At 42.4% G+C, this 12,138-nt stretch overlaps 1 protein-coding gene across 1 annotated transcript in view; it reads left to right on the top strand.

Annotated features, from left to right (window-relative positions):
- The first annotated feature begins 962 nt into the window (after window positions 1-962).
- The window catches only part of KLHL2 (kelch like family member 2), a 45,224-nt gene continuing 34,048 nt past the window's right edge, over window positions 963-12,138 (top strand). Inside the window, exons 1-2 of the mRNA XM_015418913.1 lie at window positions 963-1,048; window positions 4,336-4,457. Coding sequence (XP_015274399.1) covers window positions 982-1,048; window positions 4,336-4,457 — 189 coding nt within the window. The 5' untranslated portion in view covers window positions 963-981. The remainder of the gene's footprint in view (window positions 1,049-4,335; window positions 4,458-12,138) is intronic.

Here is a 12,138-nt window from a genome sequence, read left to right as displayed (position 1 = left end):
ACCTACTTACAAGTCCATCCCATGACCTCCCTCATTGGTGCATGTAGAAAGGGGCAGGTATTCTATGGGTTGGGCGATATTTGAAACTCTACACTCTATCTCATGGAACACCATCTGGCCAGGTGTGAAGTCTCGGCTTCCTGTGCCCTCCTTGATGTGCAGATGAATCTTGGCTTTACCAGGTGGACAAGGCACCATCAATTCAGATGCAGATCAGGTCCATGTTCTGCGTGACATCTAGTCTTAAGTGTTCCCTATGTGAAATCTCTCACAGTAGGTGATGCAAACAGCTTCCTCTAGGCCTATGGTATACAGGTGTGTGCACAGTCCATGTGTTGCGTGTGTAAGCAGATATAAAACCATATATTAGTCAATTTCTCAACATCTGTGTACTCAGGCATTGGGCGATTCAGAAATCTAATAAGATTAATAGTAGTAGTAGTAGTACTACTAGTAGTAGTCATAATAATAATAATATTGAGCATTGTTTTTTCCTAAGCTAAAACTAGGATCAAGTACAGGTACTGTAAGGACACTGTATCAGGGAAAAGGGGAAAGGCAGACATCCTATGGTGCAACCCTGCATTGAATTATGCTGCTCTAAGCCCATTTACTTCAGTAGACTTAGAAGGATGTAATTCTGCTTCGAATCACACAGTTGCCTTTTTAATGCTTTTGCTGTCCTGTGCTTATTTCAACAAGGCTCAAAATAGGGAAATTTTTTGTTAATGGGCTTTAGCAAAATCGCTTTGCTCCCAGACTCTGGCCTGTACCAAACTGAGTAATGGTTGTGTTTTTTGAAATATAAAGCAAGCATTCCAAATCTGAATATTTGAAAAGACTAATTAGTATATTTGCCATATTGTGGCTAGATATTTATACCCTGCTTTTCTCCCCAATCTTATTTACAAGTTCTGTTTTTCTGCTTTTTCCTTGCTCAGTCAAAACTTGCTATGTGATGTGACAATAGTAGCTGAAGATATGGAAATTGCGGCTCATAGAGTTGTGTTAGCTGCTTGCAGTCCGTACTTCCATGCCATGTTTACAGGTACCATGTTTTTAAATCGTTTGTTACAAATTGAAACAAAAATATCCTGTTTTGAAAGAGACAAGCCATTCTGAGGGTTTTCTTCAGTATTAATCTTAGTACATATGTTTGTGGATATTGGTGAATGCGAGAGCTGCTATTGATATGAAAAATTTGATCCGTGATGGGGCATTCAGACATACAAGTTACAACTTGAAATGTTGCTGTCAATGGGGAAAGCATGCCTGCATGAATCACTGAGGTGGACAAATTCAAAAGACTGTAGTGAGGTGATAAAGAAGATTGAGACACCAGTAATTGTATTTATAGACTGACAATGTTATGCGTATCGCTGTCATGAAGGATTTAATGGCTTTGGCATGTTATTGCTGGAATACATGTTTTACTGTCCTTTGCATAACTTCAGATGGCAGCTGGCCTGTGTATCTTGCCATAAGTTTCTCATGCCAGCTGGCCTCTTTTTGCTCTGCAAGTTTCTAAAGCCAGTTGTCTCCTGGGTCAGGTTCCTTTCTGTAGACATCACTGTTTTGCATATAAATGTTCAGTTTCTCTTTAGAAAAATATTAAGTTCTGAAGTCTGTCTCATCTCCTTTACCTTTCTTTGGTGCTTTAATTTTCAGTTATGTATGCATTTAGCTATTTATACCCTGCTTTTCTCCCCAGTGGTGACCCAAAGTAGTTTACAACCTGGTTCCCCCCTCACTTTGTTCTAGAAAGAACAACCCTGTGAGGTAGTTAGGCAGAGTGACTTGCCCAGGATCACCCAGGAAGCTTCCATGATACAGTGGGGATTCAAACCTGGGTCTCTCAGATCCTAATCTGACATTCTAAGCGCTGCACTGTGCTGGTTGTGTGGCCCCTGAGAAAACATGCTGTGTGGCTTATTTTCCCTGTGTTCAACATATGAAATACTATTGGCGCTGCCACTGTTCTGTCAGGTTGAGAATGATAATTGAACTATTTTCTTAATGACTCTGGTCTCTCTTTAACCCGTTGCCACTTAGTTTTCTGCACTGCCTGTGATGTGTGGTGATTCAATGCTCAGTTGGTTTTACAAGCAGAGGTGTCACAGCCTGAGGTGGATGTTGATTCTTAGATAGAAAGGGAGTGTGAGGAATTAGGCACCAGCTCAGAATGGGATGTCTGAGAAGCAGTGAACTATTGGAGTGGATTTCATGGGCAGAGTGACAAAACTCATGTCTCTTTAGTAATATTCCAACACCTAACCTACATACCACAAGGATTCTCCATTTGTAGAAGTAATATGAGGAAAATACATGCAAACAACGTATCTATTGTAGAGTGCCATAATAGTCAATCCAGGCACCAAGGGTGGTTCTGAACCAGTCATACACTCAAACCAGCTATTCAAAGACAGGGATTAGTTTGCATTTGTATCCAATAAAATATTATTTGGAAAACTCTGTGGATCAGTATTGAATCATATTCATACTTCAATTCATCAGCATATTAAGGATAGGTCTAATATTCTATCCAGAGTCTGGATTCCAGACTTTCATTAGATTGGTTGTTTAAGGGTAGCCCAGGAGGACAAATTTCTTTCCTTCTGCATCTGTTTGACAAGCACTTGAGTGGACTGAGCTAAAGGCCCAGCACCTCTGGCGAGAGTCTCTTATAATGAGCCAAAGGACAAGAACACAAGGGCTCTTGGCCTGGGGTTCTTAGCCTAAGGCCCAGGATGTCCCTTCTGCAGCTGGGAATAATCCCTATCAGCAAGTGAGACAGAAAGTCTCCAGTCATCTACCAGGAAACCCAGGAAAACACCCATAAGAACATAAGAGAAGCCATGATGGATCAGGCCAATGGCACATCCAGTCCAACATTCTGTGTCGCGCAGTGGTCAAAACCCAGGTGCTTAAAGTGAACACATTGCCCATGGAAACTCAACAGAAGAGAACAAAAAAAAAAAGGTCGGTCACCTCTGTTGAAACTCTTATTCATCTCCGTTGAAACCAGCTTCGGCTGCTGCAATCTATTACCTCCTCAGACGGTGGTGGGAAGGCGAGACTTGAAGAGTGTGATCACGTTTCAGCCGGAATAAACTGCACCGGTTCCAACCGGTGCAGTTTATGCCGGCAGAAACACCCCGTCTGAACGCACCCTCTGTGTCGCGCAGTGGTCAAAATCCAGGTGCCATCAGAAGATCCACAAGCAGGGCCAGAATGCCAGAAGACCTCCCATTGTTGCCCCACAAGCACCAAGAATACAGAGTATCACTGCCCCCAGACATAGTATTCTGTCTAAAAAAAAAAAAAAGAACTATTGGAGTGAGTTACCAGCTTCTCTGTTGCTCTAGTAACCCCAGCATCTTGCTGATTACTTTAGTGTAGGGATAAGAAAGGAAGAAGCTATCTCCACCTTGCAGTGCACTGGGAAGACTGCGGGTGGGCTTTTCCCCACTGTGCTCTAAACAAAGTCCTACACATCAGACAGCCTCCTACAAGGAGCTGGCTTTTCTGCTGTGGGTGACTTGTTCTGAATCCTCTTCAGTAAAAATTTGTGCTGGCGCTGCAGATGGTCTTCATGATCAGTGTTCCAGCCTCCACAAGCTCATGCCATGTTTCCCTTCTCTTCTGGGTAGAGGTGAAATTGTTTTGAGGGGATGATGAGTCAAATGCTGCTAATATTAATCCTTGTGTGGCAATGGAATTTTCTAGGGCAGTTTCAACCGCCATGGCATGAAAATGCATTGAACTTGCTTGTGCCAAGTTACGGATATACTTGTGTCCTTAAGAATATGTTGGCTTGTGTCTTATTTTTAGCTGTTCATATGGATGTTACATGTTGAGTTCTGTGACCACCAAGAATTCTAGGCCTAGAAAAATCCTGACTGCACAGGAGCTTGATATTGGCACCCAGTTTTTTTTAGAAAAGATTTAGGCAGCTCAGTGGAGGCAGGCAGTGGCAAACCACCTCTGGACATCTCTTGCCTTGAAAACCCTGTGGGGTTGCTGTAAGTCAGCTGTGACTTTATTGCAACAACAACAGCAGCAGCAGCAGGATAGTAACAGATTTCGAGCCTTGTTTTTTTAAAATTCAAAGCATCTTTCCTGTCCTGCATGAACCTTATTAGGCAAGCCTGTGTGCTTAGAAGTGGCATGCTAATCCACGTAGCCTTGTGATGTAGAGTTTGCTCTCTTCTCTTGGAGGAAATAGAAAACTTAAGTTTCATTTGCTATCTAATAAAGTCCTCTGTGATATGTTAAAATATGTTGATGTCAGTGTCTTTCTAAATTAACAGAACTATAAAACCATGTATACCATAGGTGAAATGAGTGAAAGTCAGGCAAAGAGAGTTCGAATAAAGGAAGTGGATGGCTGGACCCTGAAGATGCTCATTGAATATGTTTACACTGCTGAAATTCAGGTTACAGAAGAAAATGTACAGGTGAGTGGGAGGATTGTCAGCTCATCCTATAATGGTATGCATGATGACACAAAAAGGAGTTTTTTTTAAATTTCGTGAAGGTAATGATACTTATTTTTAAATGAGGGTTTTTTTATTTCGTGAAGGTAATGATACTTATTTTTAGTACCTTAGTCATAAGAGAGAGATTGTGCATTTTAATAGAATTCATGTGATCTCCCAGCACTTCTTTCATTAGTTCAAAATGATTGATACACACAGTTTAAGATTGCCTTCTGTTCTGTAGTCCTCAGAATTTTTGCTTCAAGTGTAATAGTTTGAAAGGGCTATATAAAACATGGTGTTGTCAAGGATAAATTGTTATTAATATTTGTTCTTGTAACATAGCTAGGAAGGGTTGTAGCCAAAGAGTAATCATAAGAAATAAATACATGCGTGCTGCTCTGATATCCTTTGTGGAAGGAGAAAATAGCCAATGTCTGCTTAGTATCTCATGGGATGTGGTTTCAACCGAACAGCACTGTTGGCCAAAGATATGAACCTACTTGAACTCACAAAGACAGTTTCAAATAGGAAAAAGTGGAGAAGGTAATCTTTCGCTGCTTCTGCATGGCAGTTATTGTCTGTGTAACTGACTTGCAGGAGCCATGGAGCATCCAAACAGCCATTTCCCCTGCACTTTGCTTAAGTCAGCCCCCTGTGACCCCATTACTTGCCTGCACCACCCAGGAGCTTCTTGGTGGTTTTGAAAAAAAATAATCAGTAATTGTTGTGTCATAAGAGCCCTCGTGTGTGTGGGGGGGAGGAAGTGGCAGCTGTAGGGGGCAGATAAAAGGAAAATGCTACCAATTGGGTGGGACTTGCAATAACATGCACCTTTCTGTCCACAAAGCATGCAAACACACTTTGACTGTTATCTTTTCCAAAAGATCGTTATCAAACCAGATTTGGGAAATATCAGAACAAAGCAGAGGAGAACATGGATAGTGGATGACATGTGGATGACATGTGGATGCTCAAACAAATAAACTTCAGTTTCAGTGCCAAACTGGAGCAAATCTTCCATGTAGGTGTCTTTCACATGGGTTATCTGACCCTAATACAGTGCTTTTGGGAAGTTGGATTTTTCCTGTTTCCTCACAGCATGATGCTGAAATTCATGCACCTCTGGGGGTTTCCCTGGCTTTTCTCCAGTCTTTCTCAAACCTCCTTTGCTCTGAAGTTTTGGTGAAGATCTCTGTAGATGGCTGCTGTGTGGGTAGGAAATTCAGATTTTCTAGTCCATGTCTCCAGCCCTTTCCCTTGCAGAATTTACTTTATTACTTATATCTCCACAAGAGAAGGGACTAAAAACCTGAAAGCTGGGAATTCTGAACCTACTTGAACTCACAAAGACAGTTTCAAATAGGAAAAAGTGGAGAAGGTAATCTTTCACTGCTTCTGCATGGCAGTTATTGTCTGTGTAACTGACTTGCAGGAGCCATGGAGCATCCAAACAGCCATTTCCCCTGCACTTTGCTTAAGTCAGCCCCCTGTGACCCCATTACTCACCTGCACCACCCAGGAGCTTCTTGGTGGTTTTGAAAAAAAATAATCAGTAATTGTTGTGTCATAAGAGCCCTCGTGTGTGTGGGGGGGAGGAAGTGGCAGCTGTAGGGGGCAGATAAAAGGAAAATGCTACCAATTGGGTGGGACTTGCAATAGCATGCACCTTTCTGTCCACAAAGCATGCAAACACACTTTGACTGTTATCTTTTCCAAAAGATCGTTATCAAACCAGATTTGGGAAATATCAGAACAAAGCAGAGGAGAACATGGATAGTGGATTACATGTGGATGCTCAAACAAATAAACCAGTTTTAGTGCCAAACTGGAGCAAATCCTCTATGTAGATGTCTTTCACATGGGTTATCTGACCGTAATACAGTGCTTTTGGGAAGCTGGATTTTTCCTGTTTCCTCACCGCATGATGCTGAAATTCATGCACCTCTGGGGGTTTCCCTGGCTTTTCTCCAGTCTTTCTCAAACCTCCTTTGCTCTGAAGTTTTGGTGAAGATCTCTGTAGATGGCTGCTGTGTGGGTAGGAAATTCAGATTTTCTAGTCCATGTCTCCAGCCCTTTCCCTTGCAAAATTTACTTTATTACTTATATCTCCACAAGAGAAGGGACTAAAAACCTGAAAGCTGGGAATTCAGAGAAATTGTTATACCTGTTGGTACAACAGCATAATGACATTCTAGTGCCAGTTTAAAAAAAATTCCAAAACCCCTGTTGGCTTGGGTGGGAGTTAGCCCCCGTGGGTAAACTAGCAGTGAAACTGTGAGTAAAACTAGCCATGTGGAAGCCCTATTGCTGCTACACTTTATTTGTGGCCACACCAATAATGGGGCAGCTACAAAATCTGTGTGTTTCTCTGTGTGGAAAACACGGTAGAAGCAAACTCAGGCTGATATTTCCATGTACTAGAACAGTTAAATGTGGCTTTTCGCAACATAAAATAACTCTGCTGTAATTTGAGCAAGGTTCTGTTGAGATACTCCTCCAGCTAGTTTCAGAGAGGGTATCTTATACATAGGTAGAAAAGCATGGTAGGAGGGGTTTCCCATATATTGGAGGGACTGTAGAAGCATGCAGGAAAATGTTGCACATGTTTGGGTTTCTTTTTCTTTTTCTTTAAAAAAAACCCCCCAAACCCACAAGACTTGAGGGTCATACACATGTGCTATCTTCATGCTGCTACTGAAAATTGGCAGAAAGCAGTGCACAGGCATGAACCCACAGATAGTAGGGTCTGGAAATTAGGCTGAAGGAAATTAAATGGCCTGATGCTTCCTTGCTGAGGGAAGTAGCCATAAAGAATGTCCTTCTTTAGACACTTGTCCCTCTCAATTCAACTTCCCCATCTCCTTGGAGCCTTTAAGCTGCCAGGCAGTTTAGAATTTAAAGGACAGGGTGGGATGAGAGGATTTTTGGCCAAGGAATCCCTAGGCAAATGTGCCAGGCAACAAGCTATTTTGTAAACTTTGAGGGTTAAAAAAGTGTGAAGGGGCTTGGGGGGGCTTGTTTAAGTGTAAGGTTAAATGCTTTCGGGTATCTATTCTTGGTACCAGTCACTCCACCTCCATCCCAAGTTCAGGCCAAGAGTAAAAGGAATTCACTCTTTACTTCAGTCGATCTTAACATAAGCTCTGGTAACTGATGGCTGAAAATCACATCACTGCAGTAATAACATACTTTAACTACTATTAAAGTATACAGAATATAGAAGGTAGTTCCAGTTATCCTGGATTTATAGCACCCATCCGCTAGCTGAGAAATGAATTCAAACTCTTGACAGCTGCTACAGTTACGTTTGCCCTGTTCCTAATGAGAAAGGAAACTGGATGCCACTCTCTTCAGGAATCTGGGTGATTTGGGTTTCAGAGTGTAAATGCTTTTCTCACCTTGTTAACCTTTCTGTGTAATTGCAGAGAACTGGTTGTACTCTAGTTCAGCTGAAGTGTTAAATGTCATTACATGACACTCACTGGTCCTTGCCCTAGCAATCTAGTTGTAGTGGAAGTGAGATAAAATACATACGCTGAAAAACCTTTTCTGCTTCATTCTGGTGTGTCCTGTTTAACCTGTGTTCAGTTGGTGCAAACAAACCAAAGTTGGTTCAGGGTGGTCACAACCCTGGCTTATTGGTGGGATCGCTCACTTCCTGTCTTCCCTTGTGAGCTGCACTGATATTGAGGAAGGAATACAGCTGAGAATCCCTGTTACTAGGAAGGAAATAAACTCAAATTTATTATGGTGCCAGTACCTCGATGCCATGACTGGTCAAAGGTAAACAGAAGAAATCTTCAGACCTGAGAGCCTGCCCAAGGGAAGAAGGAAGGGAATGGTCAAGTACAGTAGTAACCCAGGTTCATGCCCATCACAAACAAACTCCTGGTTGATGTCTGAACAGAGCTTGTAAAATCAAAGAGTAATTGCATCATATTTTGACTATAGCCAGTTGCTGGGCTGTGCAACAGAAAACTATGTTTCCTACTTGCTGTTAAACGGTGTAATATTCAGGGTGACCCTTCTAGAGCTGACAAAAAATGGGGACCTATAATTTTATTCACAGAGCAACTCCTGTGAAATACCCTGTTGCAGGGCCGTGCAAATTAGGCAAAAGTTAGTCTGTTCACAGTAGTGAGAGCAGGAAATGGCTGACTCGGTTTGTAAAATAAATCTGGACAAACACGACCCGATCAGTAAACAAGTATAAAGCCAACAGTCGTGATAGTCTGACCCACAAATCAAACAATCATTAAGACTTATAAAGAATGCTATCTATGTATTGCCATCTGAAGCACTACAACGTGATAAACAAATCATAAGAAAATGAACCAAGGTACATAATCAACGTCGTCTCTGGATTATATAACAACGTTTCAAAAAATGGATCTTCTTCAGGAGATATTCTGTAGTGTACAAAAATACAATTTTTAGAATACATGCTACACCAATAACAAGAGACAATACAATAATCTTAGTGATTACTTACATAATGGTGCAAAAGCTCTCTGTTTCATAAGTGCTAGACAACAAGTCTTAAGAAATCTGTAATATAGTAATATTCCCTTTGTTATGAAAACATACAAGGTATTTCAAATTACAAAGTATTTACAACTAATCAACCTAGTAGTAACTTACATTAAATTCAGATAGGACGCTGATCTCAGTTAACATTCAGGCTCAAAATATGCTGCTATGTTTCTAATGGATCCTGGGCGTCTCTCTCTGGTGATCGCTACCAGAGTGCAATTAAAGGAACCCATTCTTGAATGCTAATGCCTGTTCCCATGGTAAGGAAATACTGATTATTTTATGACAAGTATCAATGTTTTTAGATGAAAGAATTCACAAAACGTTTTGAATTATATGTGTTTCTTTGTGTTTGTATGGCATATAACTTTTTTTTTTTTAAAAAAATGTGGTCTGTATTAGCAAAAACCAAGAAGGTAACCTGCCAGTTCTTATGGGGAAAGGGAAGTGAAAATCCTCCTTCCTGCACCATGTTAGCTTCTGCCTCTGCACTTGTTCCTGTTTCCCCAAAGAATTCACAAAACGGTTTGAATTATATGTGTTTCTTTGTGTTTGTATGGCATACAACTTTTTTTTTTTTTTAAGTGGTCCGTATTAGCAAAAACCAAGAAGGTAACCTGCCAGTTCTTATGGGGAAAGGGAAGTGAAAATCCTCCTTCCTGCACCATGTTAGCTTCTGCCTCTGCACTTGTTCCTGTTTCCCCCATCACGGCCTTGGTGATCTCCATGAGGAATGGCTTGTGCTCCATTTCTTTCCTGCCCTCTCTCCCTCTTCTTGTGGGGCCCTGTGGTCTCTCCCCCTTTTTATCTTGTGTTCCCAATTGCCGCTTCTCCCCACTCTTCCCTTTGTCTCCCTGGATGCTGCTTTCTCCTCTTTTCTCAGATTTCCATCTCTGCTCCCTCAACTTTTGTTTTGTTTGGTTGTTGAGGCAACCCAAAATGACAGGGAGTTGGGATCATTTAGGATTTTTCTGCAAATGTGCCAGGGTTCCTGATTTTGTAGAAGCCTCTTCTCTACCTGTGTGTAGACACCACTTCACCTGGAAGATGGAGGTTAAGCTTAGTTATGATCTCTCCAGACTCTGTGCTTGGCATGTCAGTAACAAGTCCCGTGCCACTGGTACTTGGACAGAACATGGTAACAAATCCCTATGAGTCATCAGATGTGAAGTGGTTCTTAGGAGTTTTGTCCAGTTTAGATGCTGGCTGTATTCTTGCTGCTGAGGTAGCCGCTCTCTTTTGGAAGCCTTGGAAGGTGGTGATTCCACTTATCTGCTGCTGAACAGCCAGGCAGTTGTTAGTGTGTGGTGTGTCACCATGGAAGTTAAGAGACATTTTAATAGGGAGGTGCACATTAGACTGCAAGGATTGGGGCAAGTTAGAATAGTCACTATGCTGGATTTTGATGACAGTAGTAGGTTGAGCTGCAGGTAGGAAAATCAAAAGGTTGCAGCTAATGCACTGAAGAGGGAGCCCTGACCTGGATGGCCCAGGCAAGCCCGATCTCATCAGATCTCAGAAGCTGAGCAGGGCCGACCCTGGTAAGTATTTGGATGGGAGACCTCCAAAGAATATCAGGGCTGGGAGGCAGAGGCAGGCTATCAAGCCACTTCTCTGAATGTCCTCCATGCCCCAGTAGGAGTTGCCTGAGGTCACCATGACATCCAGGCATGGACACTAGGGTTGCCAGGTCCTATCTGGCAGCCAGCGGAGGAATCCTGGGCCCTTGTTGGGATTCTGCTGCATGTGCGGCACAACAACATCACATCGCCGACATCAGGGGGCAAAACTTTTTGGTTTGTAGCTGATTTTACCATAGAATTTTGCCCCCCAAAAGAGTATCACCACGTGATGTCAGTGATGTGATGACATCATTTCCAGGTGACATGATAGCATCATCCTTCTGGCCAGTTGGGGTGGGATTTCCCACCGCTGGGCCAGTGGGGAAGCATCCCACAAAAGCAGGGGTTCTCCCATCCCCAGTAGGGGTTTGGCAACCCTAACGGACACACACAAATGCAAATAAAACACTGAAGAAGAAGAAGAAGAAGATGGAAATGCTTGCTTTCAGAATGAAGTCTCTGGCTCTTATTCTGGGTTGTAAGCAATGTTCCCTCTAAGCTGTGAAGTCCTGTGAGCAGAAATTCTACTTTGTGAGCTACTGGCATTAAAGTTGTGAGCAGGTAGTTTGGCTGCTGCATAAAATTAGTTTGCTCTGGAGCCATCTTTCCTGAGCTAAGACAAAAATGTGTGAGCTGGAGGCTAAAAAACTGTGAGCTAGCTCACACTAACTCAGCTTAGAGGGACTCTGGGTTGTAAGCCATAGAGCCTGCTTTCCCATTTGCCAGACTGACTTCTTCCTGTTTTTATCTTATTGCTGGGACCCTCCTGTGCCTGAATCTTGAACAAGCAGTCTAATACCTGTTAAGGTTTGCAGCTTTGTTATATACAGTTCACTAAAAATAGCTGCTTTACTGGGATATATAAATGGTATGTCTAATAACAATGATCTAATGATCTCTTGCGCTGCAGACCGAGTCCTGCTGCTTCCTGTCATTAGGTTTGACTTGGCAATATCTTTTAGCTCGTTATCTGGTACAGCGTGTAGCATTTCTAACAAACTGTTTGGCCAAATGTTCACAAACGCTGCAAAATGTCTCAAGCTGTTACACAGTCACTCTTATTTGCCTCAATAAGGATTTCTAATGCCTAATACCTTGTTGGATGGGATTTCTTTAAAAACTTTCATGCTTGGGCCAGGCCTGACCCCTTGCTATGGATTAAGCAACTGAAAGTGGAAATCAGTCTTATTTCACCTTTTTAAATAAGGCCAGTTTGTTTATCCTCCCTGGAAGTGACCTTTTATGGGCCTTTGTTGCTGCTTTGCTAATGCCTCTCCTGGCTTCGTGCAGTCAGCGGCTGCTCTGAGTATGTCGAATCCCTTCCTGATTTGTAGCTTGATCCAGGTGGGCAACTCTGGCACCTTTAAGGACAACAAATAAATAGCAACAAACAAGACCTTGAATAAAACTTCGTTGGTCTTAAAGATGTCACTGATTTGTAGCTTGCCAGAGTGCCAGAGTAGGGCTTTATTTGGGGGGGGGGGGGGGGAATCTGGGGGGGT

This window comes from Gekko japonicus, unplaced genomic scaffold, assembly GCF_001447785.1.
Source record: "Gekko japonicus isolate JY-2015 unplaced genomic scaffold, Gekko_japonicus_V1.1 scaffold2200, whole genome shotgun sequence".
NCBI lineage: Eukaryota > Metazoa > Chordata > Lepidosauria > Squamata > Gekkonidae > Gekko > Gekko japonicus.
The sequence above is the reverse complement of the archived record's forward strand: the minus strand, read 5'-3'. Positions and strand labels throughout refer to the sequence as shown.